This window comes from Elephantulus edwardii, unplaced genomic scaffold, assembly GCF_000299155.1.
Source record: "Elephantulus edwardii isolate Elephantulus edwardi_28Jun2011 unplaced genomic scaffold, EleEdw1.0 scaffold00143, whole genome shotgun sequence".
In the NCBI taxonomy this organism is placed as follows: Eukaryota; Metazoa; Chordata; class Mammalia; order Macroscelidea; family Macroscelididae; genus Elephantulus; species Elephantulus edwardii.
In genome coordinates this window covers 6,200,600-6,216,774 of record NW_006399893.1, presented here as the reverse complement: position 1 = coordinate 6,216,774, position 16,175 = coordinate 6,200,600, and the positions used below count along the sequence as shown (strand labels likewise).

Sequence of the window (16,175 nt, the reverse complement as noted above, 5' to 3'; positions counted from 1 at the left end):
ACATCACTATAGATCATACTAGACTTGATAGCAACTAACAACAACAATAGTAGCAACACCTTTTCCAATACGATACCCTTTTCCAAGGCCTGGCCCCTCCTGACAACCAAAGTATGTGAGTTGAAGTTTTATATTCCTTGCTTCTAAGGAGCCACCCTGGTTTGTTCTTTTGGAAATCAATGGGATATGCGCTACTCTTTGCCAACATTGTAATTCAAAGACATCAGTTCATCTCAATACAATGCACTTTTTTTGATTTCTTGACTGCTGTTGCTGTGTGGGTTAATTGTGGATAAAATGTTATCTTTGTCAGGGACCTTAGTGAGCATTTAATTCCAAGACTGTCTACAGCTTTACTAATGTTGCTGTTGTTGTAGTTGTTAGGTTCTGTTAAGTTGAGTATGACTTATGGTGGCCCTGTGAACAAAGGATCTGAACCCTGGTCTATACTGTGTCAGCCTCACACTTCCTGACACATAAGACCCCATTGTAGCAGTCACTGTGTCAATCTACCTGGTTGAGGGTCTCCTCCTTCGTCAAACCCTTTACCTTTCATAGGTAATAGGTTTATAATGTAAACTATTTAGCAAACACTCAATGTTAAAGATATTTTAATCTGAAAGTTTATATTGAAAGAGTGTCCCATTCAATTCCCGTGAGGACTCATCACTCAAAATTGATGACAATAGGCCTATGTCTTAGCAGTGTATGTTACTTACCTGGCCTTTTTAGCTATTTGGTGTTGAGATTCTTAGCTAATTTGAGGTCGAGCCAACCATTTCCAGAAGTGGGTTAGCATTTCCCAAGAGTCTTAGAATCATTGGAAGAGAGAGATCTATCACTAAAAGCCACTAAGAAAAGATGTGACAGTGAGAGGCTGGTGGATGTGGTGACCAGAAAGCTTGGCTGAGGGAATGAAGTGACATTTGACAAGCCTGTAAGGTAGAGAGACAGTTGATCTTCTGGGAAGCCTGGTTTTCACAGATGAAGAAAGTGAGGTCTAACCAGAATAGATTGCATCCTCAAAGTCATGTGAGTATTAAGGATGAGAGCTTGGGCCCCAAACACCCAACCCACAGTGTTCTCCTGACAGCCGTTGATGCTAAAGCAAGTGCTCCAGCTCCACAGCATCATTCTAAGGTCATGTGTAAATAGTTCTTGGCAGCACTGCTGTTGTTAGGGGTTGTCATGACTCATGGTGATGCTAATGACCAGCAAATTTAATCTCTGCCATATCCTGTGTCATCCTCACCATCCCTGATCAAGTGCATTGCTACAGCCACCATGTCAATCCATTTCGTTAGGGATCTTTCTTTCACTGTCCTTCCATTTTTCCAAGTAGGATGCCACTTCCAAAGATTGTCCCCTCCTGAGAGCATGCCCCAAGTATGTGAGACAAGGTTTCATCATCCTTCCCTCCAAGGAGTGCCCTGACTGCACCTTCTCAACAATACTCTAGAGAGAGAGCCAGTACATGCCCTGCTCAGCCTTTTCTTAAATTTACACCAGCCTGGAATTGGCATTGCTTTTGCTCTTAAATGTATAAAATACTCACATCAGGACTGTGTAACACTGGATCCAGAATCTTCTTAAGTGTCATATACAAGTGAAATTGGCTGAGATTACAACCGTGATTACAGACCTATGAGAGAGACAGAGTTCAATAGACCAAGGTAGTGCACATAAGGCACATTATATGCATTCACATTCAGCAATGATCCCTTAGTCTCTGTTCTTGAACCCCAAAGACCATTTATACATTCCTGTAAGACAGTGAATATATTCCTATATTGGCATTGCTTCCCTGTGATAAAAATGATACTTTGTGTCTTCTTTTTCATTTCAAAAGGCACAGCCTATATTTTTGGTAGAGTTCTCCTCGGAGGCTGAGATATAAAAGGGAAGTCGTAGAAAACGTGGAGGCATGTGAGAAAGGACACGCAGGGACTTGAGCTGTGATCTCAGTTTATGGCGTCTAAGCAGAGGGAAAGCTATATGGTTTATAAGGCTTACTTGGGAATGCTGTTCTGGGCCGTACTTCTGAAGCCAGCAGCCTCAGAAGAGTTGCTCTTGTGTGTGGGTTAAATGTGTCCTGTGTTTATTCATGCCAATATGCTTTTGTGAGGAGCACAGAGGAAGAAAAGCTGCGTATTGCCCTCCGGCCAGAAGTCACAATAGCAGCCAGGAAAAGAATGGGATCTTATTGTTCTGTTTGTCTCTCTCTCTCTCTCTCTCTAAGATTGTTTTTAAAACAACACAGTCAATTATTCTTTGCCCATGAATTTCTCATCTGGCTCATTGCTGTTTGCCACTGATAGTGGGAGCAACATCACCATCCAGCAATCCTTTCTGAGTCTCTCCGTCTGCAGTGAACAACTAAACAACCCAATGGTGATGAACACAAAGGTACCAGGATCGATACTCAGTGCCTCCACTAATGAGCCTTTCCCAGGTCTTCATAACAGTGGTGGCCATTGAAATGTGGGCATTGGTATAAAAACTCTCTCTAGAGTATATTGATTTTTTTTTCTCTTTCATTCTGTTTTTGCTTTGTTTTAACCCATTTGAAGAACTCTTTCAAGTTATTCTGTTTGCTGCTAAAAATCGTCGCTGCTATTATTTATTTACAAGCCCACTTTTCCCTCGTAAAAAGCACACTTATGTCTCTATTGTTCTTTCTCCACCTGCAGATGAGAATGATTCTGTTTTTCCACCCAATAGGTCCCATTAATATTTATTTACCTCACAGTCAAGTTTTATTAATTACTTAATTAGCAGTAGTGAAAACAATTAGTGTTTGGGAGCAGGGAGTGTTATATACATGGTAAGAACAAAAATTAGCAAAAGTGAGACACAGAAAGAGGTTGAATTCTAAGCAAAAGAAGCAAGTGTAGCCTTTTAATATGAGTGGCGTCTAGGCTCCCAGGATGCCAGATGGGTGTGTGCTGCTGTGGGTGTGTACACTGCTGCTCCTGCCTTGGTTGGCTTCTGCCATCTTTGATCTTCTAACTAGTTGCCTGACATTGAACCTGAAGTGAATCTGGCAGTTCTGTTTTTCTGCTCTGCACCAGTCAGATGAAAACTAAGCTTAAGCTGTTTAACTAGAAGGTGGTGACATGCACCGTGCAGTGAGCCACACCATAGCCGGTGCCTTTGCTCCTGTTAAGGAGGATCAATTTTAGTGGTTTGCCTATGTCTGGAAGCTCTACTGAAACCTGTCTGCCATAAATACTCTGCTGGTATTTGGAGTAGCAGTGACATAGCCTCCAGTGTCACAGCAGCAGACAAGTCACTGTCCCACACTTAACTGACTGATGAATGGTAGGATCAGTAGTTGGAAATTATGGCTTAGTGATAGAAATGACACTGGAGATTGAATGGTAAGGTCATATCCTTTCTCCACACCTATTCAGTATGCATGCTGAGCAAATAATTCAAGAAGCCAGACTCTGTGAAGAGGAATATGTCATTAGAATTGGAGAAAGACTTACCAACTGCCTACATTTTACACAAATGACGAAGCTTTGCTTGCTGAAAGTGAGGAGGCTAAGAAACACTTGCTGCAGAAGATTAAGCACTATAGTCTTTGGTATGGATTACATCTCAACATCGATGGGGGAAAAAAGTCCTCACCACCAACAGGACCAAGAGTCAACATAATGATAGATGGACAAAAGATTAAAGGTGCCAATTATTTAAGTTTGTTTGGATCAACAATCAACACCCTTGGTACTAATGGTCAGAAATTCAGGAGACGCATTACACTGGGCAAGTCTGCTCTTGGGGACCACTCCAAAATGCTGAAGAGCAATGATGTAAGTTTGAAAACTAAAGTGTGCCTGACTCAGGCCAGGCTCTTTTCTGTTACCTTTTGTACATCAGAGAGCTGGGCAGTGAGTAAGGACAACATAAGAGGAATTGATGACTTTTAGTTGTGATGCTGGAGAACAGTACTGAATATCTCATGAACTGCCAAAAGTACAGATATGTCTTGGAAAAGGTGTAGCCAGAGTGCTCCTTGCAGGTACACATGGCAGATGTTTGTCTTTCATACTTTGGACATGTAACTAGGTGAGGCTATTCCTGGAAAGGAATCCCATGCTTGGAAAGGTGGAGGCTCAGCAAAGAAGAGGAAGACCCCTAATGAGATGGATTGGCACAATGACTTCAGCAATGGACTGTAGTGTTTCAGAGACAGTAAAGATGGCAGAGGATAAGGGCAGGGTTCAGGACAGCTGTTCATAGGGTCACTATGAATTGTACTCAACTTGACAGCATCTAACAAAAACAACATCCAAGTTAGAGACCATTTCAGAGATAGGTTTAATACACTAAGAGGTACATGATTTGAATCAACCAGCTTCTCTGAGAGAGGATGGGCAATCTCCTCCTGTGCAATTTACTGCCTCTGAAAATCCACTGGAAAGTCAGCTATGCCTTGGTTCCAATTCAATGGTACATGACAACAATAGTGAATAAAGATCAGATGAGTCATTGGATGACATCAAGGACAGCCATTAAAAAGACAGAAAAGAAAAAAACAAAATAGATGTCAGAAGAGACTCTGAAACATGCTCCCTAATACAGAATAGCTTATGTGAATGAAAGAAATGATGAAGGAAAATACCTGAAGAGAATTAAAAGGAAGTCTCCTGATGTAAAAGCAAAAGGGTTTGAGGAAATGCAAAAAGATTCGGAGTGAGAAAGCCTAAAGGGACAAAGCATGCAGCATTTCCTCAAGCTGAAAGAACTTTAGAAAACCTACAGCCTTCTAGCTATGTAGTGAAGGATTCTGTAGGAAATGTAGAATTATTTAGGTATCAAAATAAAATGGAAGGAACATCTAGAGGCATTTTACTAAAAAGAATTGGTAAGCACTCATTGGTCAAGATTTCAGGAGACAGTAGATGACTGACAACCAATGATGCTAAACTTAGAAGTCCAAGAGACACTGAATCCATTGGTGAAATAAAAACTTAAGAAATTGACAAGCTCTCCATTGCGATTTCTCAACAAAAGGATTCCATATAGAACCAGCTCACTTATTTATGCTAAGAAACGGGGAGGTAGCCATCTGACAAACTTCTTGAGAGAGATTCACATCTGGGCCCATTCCAAAGAAAAGTATGGATATTATTGAATTATAATTTGGAAGCAGGAGTGTCATCCACTTCCAAAACAACATGTCTCCAGAAACTCTATGGACTTTGATAAATATCAACAGTTGTAGAGGGGCTTCAGGCCTTTTGTTCATAGGGTCGCTATGAGTCGCGCTTGACTCGAAGGCAATCAACAACAATAACAACAAATATAATTAAAATCACTTATAGCACTCTGCCAGAGGAGTTGACAGAAGTTTGAGCTATACTTCAGTGGTGTAGAATGAGGAGGATATTACTATGTATAGCAGATAGCTTTTGGCTGAAAACAGAATCCTAAAAAAAAGATACTTGTTTGTGTTTTATTGAGCAGGAAAGAGCATTAAACTGTGTGTATCATTACAAATCATAGTTAAGATTGAATGAGAGTTTTAGATCACTTAATTGTGCTCAAACAGAGCCTGTGTTTCCACTGTTACTCAGTCTGTGTAAACTGAACAATTATCTGAAGAGCTAGACTGAGTTAAAAACAGGGCATCCAAGATGGGTGAAGATTCATGAACAACCTTCAATATGTAGATGATGCATTGTAAGAAGAGAAAGCTTGAAGCACTTTCTGATGAAGGTCAAAGACTGCAGCCTTGAGTTTGAATTTCACATTAGTATAAATTAAAAGTCCTTCCAGCTAGATCTATGAGCATTATCATGGTAAACAGATAGTTTAAAGTTGTCAAGGATTTAATTTTACTTGGGTTGCAGTCAACACCTGGAGAACCAGTTCTCAAGAAATCAAATTGCATATTCCATTGGGGAAACCTGCCACAAAAGGTCATTTAAAGTGTTGGGGGGGAGGAGGGGATGTCACCATGAAGATGTAGGTGTGCCTAACCTAAACCAGGGTGTTTTCCATCGTTTCATATGCATGTGGAACATGTGGTCAGTGAATAAGGAAGACTGAAGAACTTATTTATTTGAATTATGAAGTTCGTGAAGAGTGTTGACTGTACTTGAACGGCCAGATGAATGAGTAGACCTCTCTAGAAGAATGCTACAGTCTTTTTTAAATGGAAAGATGATGAGATTTTGTGTCAATTGTAATCCGATGGCACCAGTCCCAGGAGAAGAATATTGTTCTTGGCTAGCAAAAAAGAGAAAGACAAGGAGACAGATTCAAACTGGCTGCAATAATGAGTTCAAACATAGAAATACTTGATAGGATGGCACATAATCAACCAATGTTTCATTCTATTGCACGTAGATTCACTGTGAGTTGGAACTGACAGTGGGACACTTATTAACAATAATAGTGGACATGATGGTGGATGTTTATGTAATGCCTCGGGAGCTAGATCTCTTTAGCTTCACAGTCAAGGTTGAAACAAGAACAGGCCTATCCACCTCTCTGAGCACTACTGAGGCCTTACAAACAGACCTCTTGTGCTTACAAAGCCATAAGTAAAGTTTATCGTTTTCCCAAACATACATTCTATCTAAAAGCTAGTAAGACTGACAGACTCAAATTCTATTTATCATGCCAGCTCAAAAATTTGTACTCATTGCCATCCAATTAGCACTGACTCATAGGTTTTGAAGCCGTTAATCACATGCGGATTGGGTGGGGGGGAAGGCTGTTCTTGTTTCTCCTGTACAACAGCTCATAAATTGAACTACCGAGAAAAGTGTGGCCTTTGGGTTAGAAGTAAAACTCCTGAAGAATGCAATTTCTTTAACAAAACATCATAGTATACAACAGCTTCTATTCCGGGTGGTGCTGTGCTTGTTGCTCTTGTTGTTGGGTGCTGTCGAATGGAATACGATTCATAGTGACCCTGTGAACACCAGATCTGAACCTTGCCCTGTTCTGTGCCATCCACCATCTCTGGTATACTTGATCCCATTGTTACAGCCACTGTGTAGATCGATCTTGTTGAAGGTCTTCCCCTCTTTCACTGCTAGGTGATAGACTAGAAAGAACAGAGCTCTTTGTTTATTTCACTATCTTGTTGGGCTTGGCTTTTGAGGAACTTGTCATCTAACTGACAGAGTAAATCTGAGGCCAGAAGGATAAAATCTACATGAAGTGGAATCTGTCAAATGCCATATGATAGGTGCCCAGGGCTTATTGGAGATGTGGATTCTTAGAGGATGTCCAGCAAAAGGGAGAAATTAGCATCTGAATGGCATTTCCATCAGAGAGTCTTAAGTTGGATTGGAATTAGGGAGATAATTGGGAAGAAAAATTGATGGTGGAGGGTATAACAGGAATAAGTAGAACTTGCTCAGAACAATAAATAAACCCTTGTCCTCTATCTGGCTAAAGCAGAAGACTTTTTTTTTAAATAAAATTTTTATTTTGTCCTGGTTCATTTATAAAGTTTGAATATATTATTTTTCACACTGGATTTTCCCCATTTCCTTTACCCACCCCTCCCTCCACCCATCAATTTGTGTGACCCTATGATTATACCCTCTCTCCCCCTCTCTTTCTACCCTCCCCCCTTTGGATCTGCATACACATTTTACTAATTATCTTTCTATTTCTATAATAATGGTTTTACATAGTATTTGTCCTTATGGGACCAAGTTAGTACACTTAGCATAATGCTCTCCAGTCCCTCCTAAGTTAGGCAGTGATTTTCAAAATCATTGTTCCTGCGTGCTGCATGGTGTTCCATCATGTGAATGTGCTATAATTTCTCAATCCATTTGATTGTGGTTGGACATTTGGGCTGTTTCCATGTTCTTGCAATGGTGACTAACATGAAGTAGAGGACTTTAAGTAAAGAAAAAGAATTCATCAGAACTAGTTGTGACAAGCACTGTGGCAATGGGACAATTAAAACAGACTTTCAAGGGGAAAAAAGAGAGGAACGAACTGGCGGGGGGTAGAGAAAATAGTGCAACAGTGAATGAATGGAAATCCAAAATCTCTGTAAATGTTCATTAAAATTAATAAAATAAAATTAAAGAAAGAAAAAGAAAATAGAGAAATGTAATATTGGAGGAACCTTGAATTTGCAGTTTATTTTATGTCATCTGCCTTGAATTTATCTATCTACAGATACATGTTGTTGTTTATTGCCTTCAATTCTAGCACAACTCATAGTGACCCTATGAACAAAAGGCCTGAAACCCCTCTACAACTATTGACATTTATCAAAGTTTATAGTGTTTCCAGAGGCATGTTATTTCAGAAGTGGATGCCACTCCTGCTTCCAAACTTGTCATAGTATGTTATTGTTCGATGTATAGCAATCCTATGTACAGCAGCTCTGACCCCTTCCCTGTCCTGAGCCAGTCTCATTTCTCCAACGCACCAACCCCTGTTGCCCCAATTGCTGTATCAATCCATCTCATCTATATAAATATTTAAATACAGACATACCTTTATCAAGGGAGCTCTGGGGGCCTATTGGTTTATGAGTCGCACTGCCAACCCAAAGGCAAGCAGTTTGAATCCATCTGTTGTTCCATAGGAGGAGGATAGTCAGTCTTCTCCCCTGAGATGTACTGTCTCTGAAAACCCCCCTCCAGAGTGTCACCTGTGAGTCAGTTCTGACCTGTTGGTATACTATAACACCAACAACAAATATCTTTATTACAAGTCCATGTGGGACTCATTTTTTGTTGGGAATCCTACCCTTCAGCTTCAGTTCCCCTCACTAGAAAGCTGGAAAAGTTCTCCCTTGTGTTTGAATGGTTCACAAAAGCCTAAAAAGTTGCCAAGGTATGATATATTACTTCTCCCATAGCCCTGAGACAAACACTCACCAAAAGGCAAGGGAATAGACTAGTTTTGAGCAGGAGCAAGTTGCCAGTGGTCTTTGAAAAGCTATCACTTCTGAGTGGAAGCACTCCACTGCTCTCCCACTAAATGCATCGCTGACTCTATTAGCCATAGTGCTGAGAATTTCAGCCTGTTTCCACAAGTAACAGTGTAAGGCTCCATCAAAAGCAATCGTTTCTTTAGTTCATCAAATCTCTATTCACTGGAAAAACATTATTGTCCTTGTGGTTTGTGCTGTATGATTGCTTTTATAAAGACAGTGAAGAGGCAAAATACATAGATGGAGACTTACATTGACTTTATATCGCTAAGATTTACTGACTTCCAAAATAGCATGCTAGATTAATGCATTTCTGATTTCAAGGTTTTGTTTTGTTGGGTTGAGTGTGTTTTTAAGTTGGTTTCTTGGACATAGTAATTTTTCCAGATCATGGATTGTGGAAGACAGTGTCACGTGCGATTTTTCTAGGAGCTTTGAACAATAAAAATACTCTCATTATTGTTGTTGTTATGTGCCATCAAGTCACCTGTGACTCATAGTGACTGTATGTACAATAGCTCTGAAACCTGCCCTATCCTGAGCCAGTCTCATTGACTCCCACACACCTACCTTCTTTACCCCAGTTACTGTGTCAATCTATCTCTACTGAGGAGTAAACAATAGTGAACTATCAAGTATCCCATGGTGGACAGTGTTCGGTGGAGCTCCCCAATTAAAATAAGCTTGGAAGCAGGAGTGGCATCCACTTCCAAAATAGCTTACCTCCGAAATAGCTTGCCTCCAGGAACTCTATGAACTTGTAGAAATGAAGTTATACAAGTGTTCATGTCTTTCGTTCACAGGGTCTCTATGAGTTGTCTGCAACTCGACGGCTCTTAATGACAACAATATCATCATGCCTCAGCTATCATGTGGTTATAATATGCAAATGAGTCAATTGGTGATTGTTGGTTTTTTTTCTCTCCTTGTCCAATGGGTTTATTGTAGGATCTGAGGGAGGAATGTGTGAAATTGAAAACGAGAGTATTTGATTTGGAGCAACAGAACCGAACGTTAAGCATCCTCTTCCAGCAGCGAGTCAGACCAGCTCCTGATCTGCTCTTCCAGGTACGTGTTCATGTGCAAAGCAAACCCTGTTCCTGAAATCCTCTTGACAACAGTGAATTATCCAAGTTCAAAAGTTATCTACATCTCCATGGGCAGGCATACTGCAATGGGACCAGATTCTCGCCTCTCTCAAGGGATGTTATTAAAATTGAATGCCTCTTAAATTGTCGAGTCTGTGTCCCAGCTGCCTACGGTAGGGAATCATATAAGCAAAGGGTAAATGAGTGAAAGGGGCCAAGAGGTGTTTTCTGGTAAGCAGGAGGTAGGATCCAGAAAATGGAGTTAGAGAATAATTGCTTTGGGAACCAGTATTAATAATCTTGTATCCTGTGATAAGAAAAGAAGAGATTTATGTAATGCCAAAGCATGTCTCTTTATTTCAGGCTCTTTCTGATCAGAGATGCAGTTGGGGTTTCTTGTTCTCTCATGTCTCTCCCCAGGCCGATTTCCTTCTCAAACACAACACTTGTTGTCTTCTGTCTCAGTTTATTAGAGGTTCTCTTTGTCTAAATGCTCTGACTGAATGGCTTGATTTTATTTACTTTCTCATCAGAGCGTGGAAATAAAAGCCCTGCAAAGTCAAGCCATTTGAATCATTTGGACGCACTACAGGGTCTGCCCTATTGCAGGGAAATGCACACACATTGGCAGAGATGGCTGGAGAGCTGACCCTCGCAGTTTTGGGTTTTGTTTTATTAGTGGGCACAGTTGCACAAACAAGTTCCCATGAGCTTTGCTCAGGTCCCTTCGGAGGCTGAATTGAAAAGGGATGCAGTGAGGTTTCAGAGGGCACATTCCAGTGTGAAAGCACAGCTGCCCCGTGGATAGGTGGTAGATCAGGGTTCTCCAACCTGTGATTGTCCACACTACAGAGCACACTGTTGTAGCCACCAGCTACAGGAGGCTATTTATTTGATGTAATTAAAATTCTAGCAAATTAAATTTCTCTTCCTCTGTGACACTAACTGTACTTCAGATGTTTGAAAGCCTATGAGACTATCCTGTTGACAGTGTCTAGGCAGAATACACTCATCATCCTAGAACATTTGGTTGGACAACACTCTTCTGTTTAGACAAGACAATGTTGATAATTTACTCTCTGGACTTTAATGTAAACGTCTCAGGTCTCCTCAGGGAGATAATGGAACACCATAGTTCATATCAGAGAACAATGTTTGATAAAAACAAACATCAAAACATAATTTCTCTGCCCCAAATTAAAACAGCTCTCTTTTTTTACAAAATAGATCTCATATCTTAAATTAATTTCCTCTCTGCTTTATATGTTGGAAGGGAATTAATAATTTATGATTCAAGAAGTATGTGGGGAAAAGGAAGTCTCTCTCTAATCTGTTTCTGTTTCGTCCACAATAAATGTTTGTCAGAGGGGATCCTGCATCTGTAAAACATTCTCCTTGATACTATCATAATCAAGATCTAATCTTTTACACAGCTCCTACACATACATGGATATCTTCTGGTTTGCCTGCTTTCACTTGAGGCTTTTCGGACACTGCTAAAGAGCTGCCGTCCCTGTTAATGGATCTTGATGATGTATTTCCACAATAAGCATACGTGTTGTAAATGTTTAAGCCTTTTCAGGGGGCAGCAAAATCTTCTAAAGTCCACATGCAAATGGTACAGAATAACGTGTATACAGAGAGTAGGAAGTCAGTGTTACTTACTGGGTGTTTTCAGTGAACAAATCCATTCTCATCCCCAAAAAGTCCTCATTTCCTGGAGACATTCTGATTTAAATAATATTCATGAATGTTATACTGTTCATGGTTCTGAGAAGAATGCTGGAAACTTGAATGTCTGATGTCCTCCAGCTCACAAGTGCAGACCTAACTTCTCATGTTGTCTGTTAATTATTTTACTCAAGAATTTTAATTTTCAAGAGAGCTCTGGTGGCCTAGTGGCAAGAAGCTGCACTACAATTCCAGAGGCTGCGGTTCAAATCCAACAGATGCTCTGCTGGAGAAGGAGGGGCAATCCCTTGTACCAGTCAGATCCAATTTGATGGTACACGCACAAAATAATAAAATTTTTAAAATTTTTTTTTAAAAAAGAATTTTAATTTTCTGAAACTATCTTTTGGGTTTATTGAGATGTAAATGTCTATTATAGAGCATCAAGTAAGTTAAAAACAGTTCCACACTTGTTTAGCATCTAGCAAATCTTGATAATTCAGTTGACCCTCAAACAACTTGGCTTTGAACTGTGAGGACTCCAGAGCCGTGATATTTGCTTTAGATGCTGTGATTGACCACGTTATTTCCACATATGTGTCTGTCCTAGAAGATATGAAGTACTCCTTAGAGATGACTCACAACATTTGAGCTCACATGGGAAAAATCCTTATCTAAGGAGAGTCTTCTAAGTTCAAGTTCAACTGTAATGCATTTTAACACGTGGTGACTTCCTGTGCTAGAGTAAAATCATGAAATCGTGCACTGTGAGTGTTCCAATGGCTGGTGTTTCACAAATAGCTTGCCAGGCTTTTCTTCTCAGGCACCTCTTAGTGGATTCAAACCTCCTGCCTTTTAGTTAACAGTCGAGTGTGTTAAAAGAACAGGTAAATGGCAGAGTCACTCAGCAAGTGGGGAGATACTTTATAGAAAACTGAGGGAGCTTTATGCCTCCACTTTTTCCTCTAAAGTTTTCCTCTCATAAGTGGATGTTGAGGTGCTATGTGGTCATGGATGGCGGTGGGGCTGCAAATTCATCAGGACTCTGGGTACCAAACAGTATAGAAACATGGGCCATTACCCATGGGTGGCAGAGTCGGTAAACAGAGTTCTCATAGTTCCCTGTAAGTCTTAGAACTTGATCTTAGCTGTCATTTGCTAGACATAATGCAGTATACAGAAAAATTATTTCCAGCATCTGAAACATGCACCCTATAGAAATGGGGAAAGAAGATCCTTGAACCTCTTACAGAAAAATAGGTTACATAACAGCATATCATTCAGCACTTCCTTGGATGAGGCAACACAAGTGTAGACTTTCAAAGATTGTTTGGCAGATTCTAGAATACGTAAAGAGGGTGTCTGGCCCATGACAGGTTTTAAAAAGACAAAAAGATCCACTTGAAAGTTAAAATCTTAAGATTGAAATAATATAAAACTTGCTATGGATTCTCACTTCCAGAATGATATTTCTGAGTTAGTAGTGCCAACCCAACCACATCTAACAACAGTCAGAGTGATGGCATACAGCTGTATAACAACCAACAATTTAAGCTAAATTCCAATGAATTAAGGAGCCAACATAATACATAATATCTAAGAATAATGCTCTTAATGGGACTAGCATCTCTAACTAACCTTTTTTGAACCTACAAGGTAGCTCTAATAGCCTAGTGGTAAGAAGCTGCACTGCAATCCTGAAGGCATGTAGTTCAAATCCACCAGCTGTTCTGCAGAAGAAGGGCAATCTCCTCCTATGAGATTTCCTCTGAAAACCTGCTGGATGGTCAGCTATGGCGCTGGTTGTGACTTGACAGTACACAACCACTGCCAGGTAAAGAGGGCTCTGGTGTCCTGATAGACAAGGTATTGTGCCACCAAGCCAAAGGCAGCAGTTCAAATTCATTAGCGGCTGCAAAGGAAAAAGATGGGCAGTCTCCTCAGAGATTTACAGCTTCTGAAACCCTGCTGGATGGTCAGCTATGAGCTGGTTCAGACTCAACTGTTTTGAGAGAGCCAAATTAACTGATCTTTCCCACTTCCCTTTATATTTTACTGAAGAACCCCAGACACTGAAGGCATGCTTCTGGTGGAGGTTCTTGCTAAGCTCACACATTTCTACTAACAGTTGAGCTGAACTCTGAGCAAGACTGAAGTATATATGCAACTCGATGTGTTTATGCAAGTGATTCTTGTCCTGGGTGTTATGGAATTTTTAGCTATTATATAAATGAACTATGATGCAAATATAAAACTGTTTCTGTAGGGCAAAGTTGAGTGCTTCAAAACTTCTGTAGAGTCAGAGCACCAGAAAAATGTTTGCCATCAAATTAGGTGAAGGTTTTTAACTAAAGAATGAACAGAAAGTGAAGGACTAGATATGGAGGCATTTGGCATGTAAATGACTTCTCAAAAGGTTTTTAGGTTCTTGGTCTAGTTTAAAAAAAAGAACCAATGTAGACAATACACAATGCGTGTTTCATGGAAATATAAATAAGAGCCAACAGGGCACTGATAATAGGATCTACAAGCAAAGCATCAACCTTGACCTTTTACAACCATTCTTATTTAACTAATATACATACATGCTGCTTCCCCTTTAGGATAGCAGTCTACAGCCTTTACAGCATTCATAAAATTAATCTCCATTGCAATCCTTAGAGGCAGGAGCTATCATTGCACCCGTTTTACAAGTGGGACCCCTTGAGCATGAACAGGTCACCAGCTGGTAGTTGACAGAGGTGAGCCCTGAGCGGAGGGCTGTCTCCCTCCCCTCCTCTTGTTACATAAGCTCAGCAGGGAGCATGGATGGGCCTAAGGAGTACTTGGTGATTCCCCACTCTCACTGACATTTTGATTAACTGGCTGTCCTCTGATCAAGTCAGATCAGAGGGCGTCTACAATGAAATCACAATAAGGAACCAACGTGTTTGCACATCTCTGAAAGCTCGCGTTGCGTGGCAGAGGATGGTCCCCTCGCATGTGTACGCTTCCTCTGCCTTGCTTCAGACGTCTGTGCTGTCATCGTTCTGATGATTTATTTTCATATTTTCATCCTAACAGGTTGGGGGGTTTTGTTTTGATTTTTATCTGATTTCAAAAGGTCCTCTTTCCTGTATGCTTAGACCCACATAGAAAGAAAAGATGTTGTAGTGCAGATTATTCACACAAACAATTGAGAATCTGACAACTTGGGTGTAAAAATTTTCTGCCACCTTCATACAGTGCTGATATTTTTTTCTTTTGCTAGTTTTTGGTTTATATTATTCAGATGATGTGAGAAGCTTTTTTAAGACTCTATTTGTTCTTTGGATTTATTTTATCACCTGCATTTTTGTCTTGGGAACGTAAATCTGTCCATGAGTCTGGCTTGGCAGGACACAGCATGCTTGTGTCTATTCCTGTTCATAAGCAAAGCGTCCTAGTCTCTGAGACCCACTCCAGTGCCATCTCCTTTCAGAAGCTTCCGTGACTCACCACATCCTCATTGCTTTACTTTTGTTGGGATTCATGGCACATCATTGGCTAATAGCCCTGTATGTTGTTGTCATGTGCCAGGGAGTCGGAATCAACCCATAGCTGACCATCCAGCAGATTTTCAGAGTCCATAAATGGCACAGGAGGTGACTGTCCAGCCTTCTCCCAGTATAGTCCTGTATGTGTAGTGCAATTATCTACTACAATCACCAATGACTAGGACTTCGTCTCAACGATATAGCCATGTCTTGAGACAAGAACTATGTTGAATGTTGTTTTTCACCCACACAGACTCCATCACTGTTTATAATAGATATTTAAAGCGTACTTGCTGAGAGCTTAACTTGTAAACTGTCATACCTTGACCCCTTACTTCTGAATATTCTATGAACAACAGAACAGAAATCTGTCTCGCTCCATGGTCAGTTACAGATCAGATGGTGATCAATGGATTTTTCACTGGCTGCTCTTGCCCATTAAATGGCCAGAACATTCTTCCTTTTGCCACTGAATTGAGTATGACTCACAGTGAGCCTATGAACAAAAGATCTGAATTCTACTCTATCCTTTGCCATCTTCTCACTTTCTGATACACAAGAGCCCATTGCTACAGTCATTGTGCCAGTCCACCTGGTTGAGAGTCTTCCTCTCATTTGCCAACCCTCCACCCTTCCCAGTATCATGTCCCTCTCCAAGGAACAGACAGACCATCCTAGCAACATGCCCAAAGTGTGTGAGGCGAAGCCACATTGTCCTTACCTCCAAAGGGCACTCCAGTGGCATCTCTCCAGGACGTATTGATTTGTTCTTTTGGCAGTCATGGGATGTTCAACATCACAGCAACCCATAAACCTCACTGTCAGATAGGCAGTGTCTGCATATGACATGCCTTTTTTGGGAATAGAACCCAGATTTCTCTTATGGAAGGTGGGCAATCTAGCACTGAATGACTGATGCCTCCCATACTTTTTACAAACCATGCAATTACATAAGTAATGTGCATGTGCACACAC

The 16,175-nt window shown here is 40.6% G+C and overlaps 1 protein-coding gene across 1 annotated transcript in view; it reads left to right on the top strand.

Annotated features, from left to right (window-relative positions):
• NCKAP5 (NCK-associated protein 5) overlaps window positions 1–16,175 on the top strand; it is a 914,632-nt gene that overhangs the window by 692,491 nt on the left and 205,966 nt on the right. Inside the window, 1 exon segment of the mRNA XM_006894461.1 lies at window positions 9,875–9,994. Coding sequence (XP_006894523.1) covers window positions 9,875–9,994 — 120 coding nt within the window.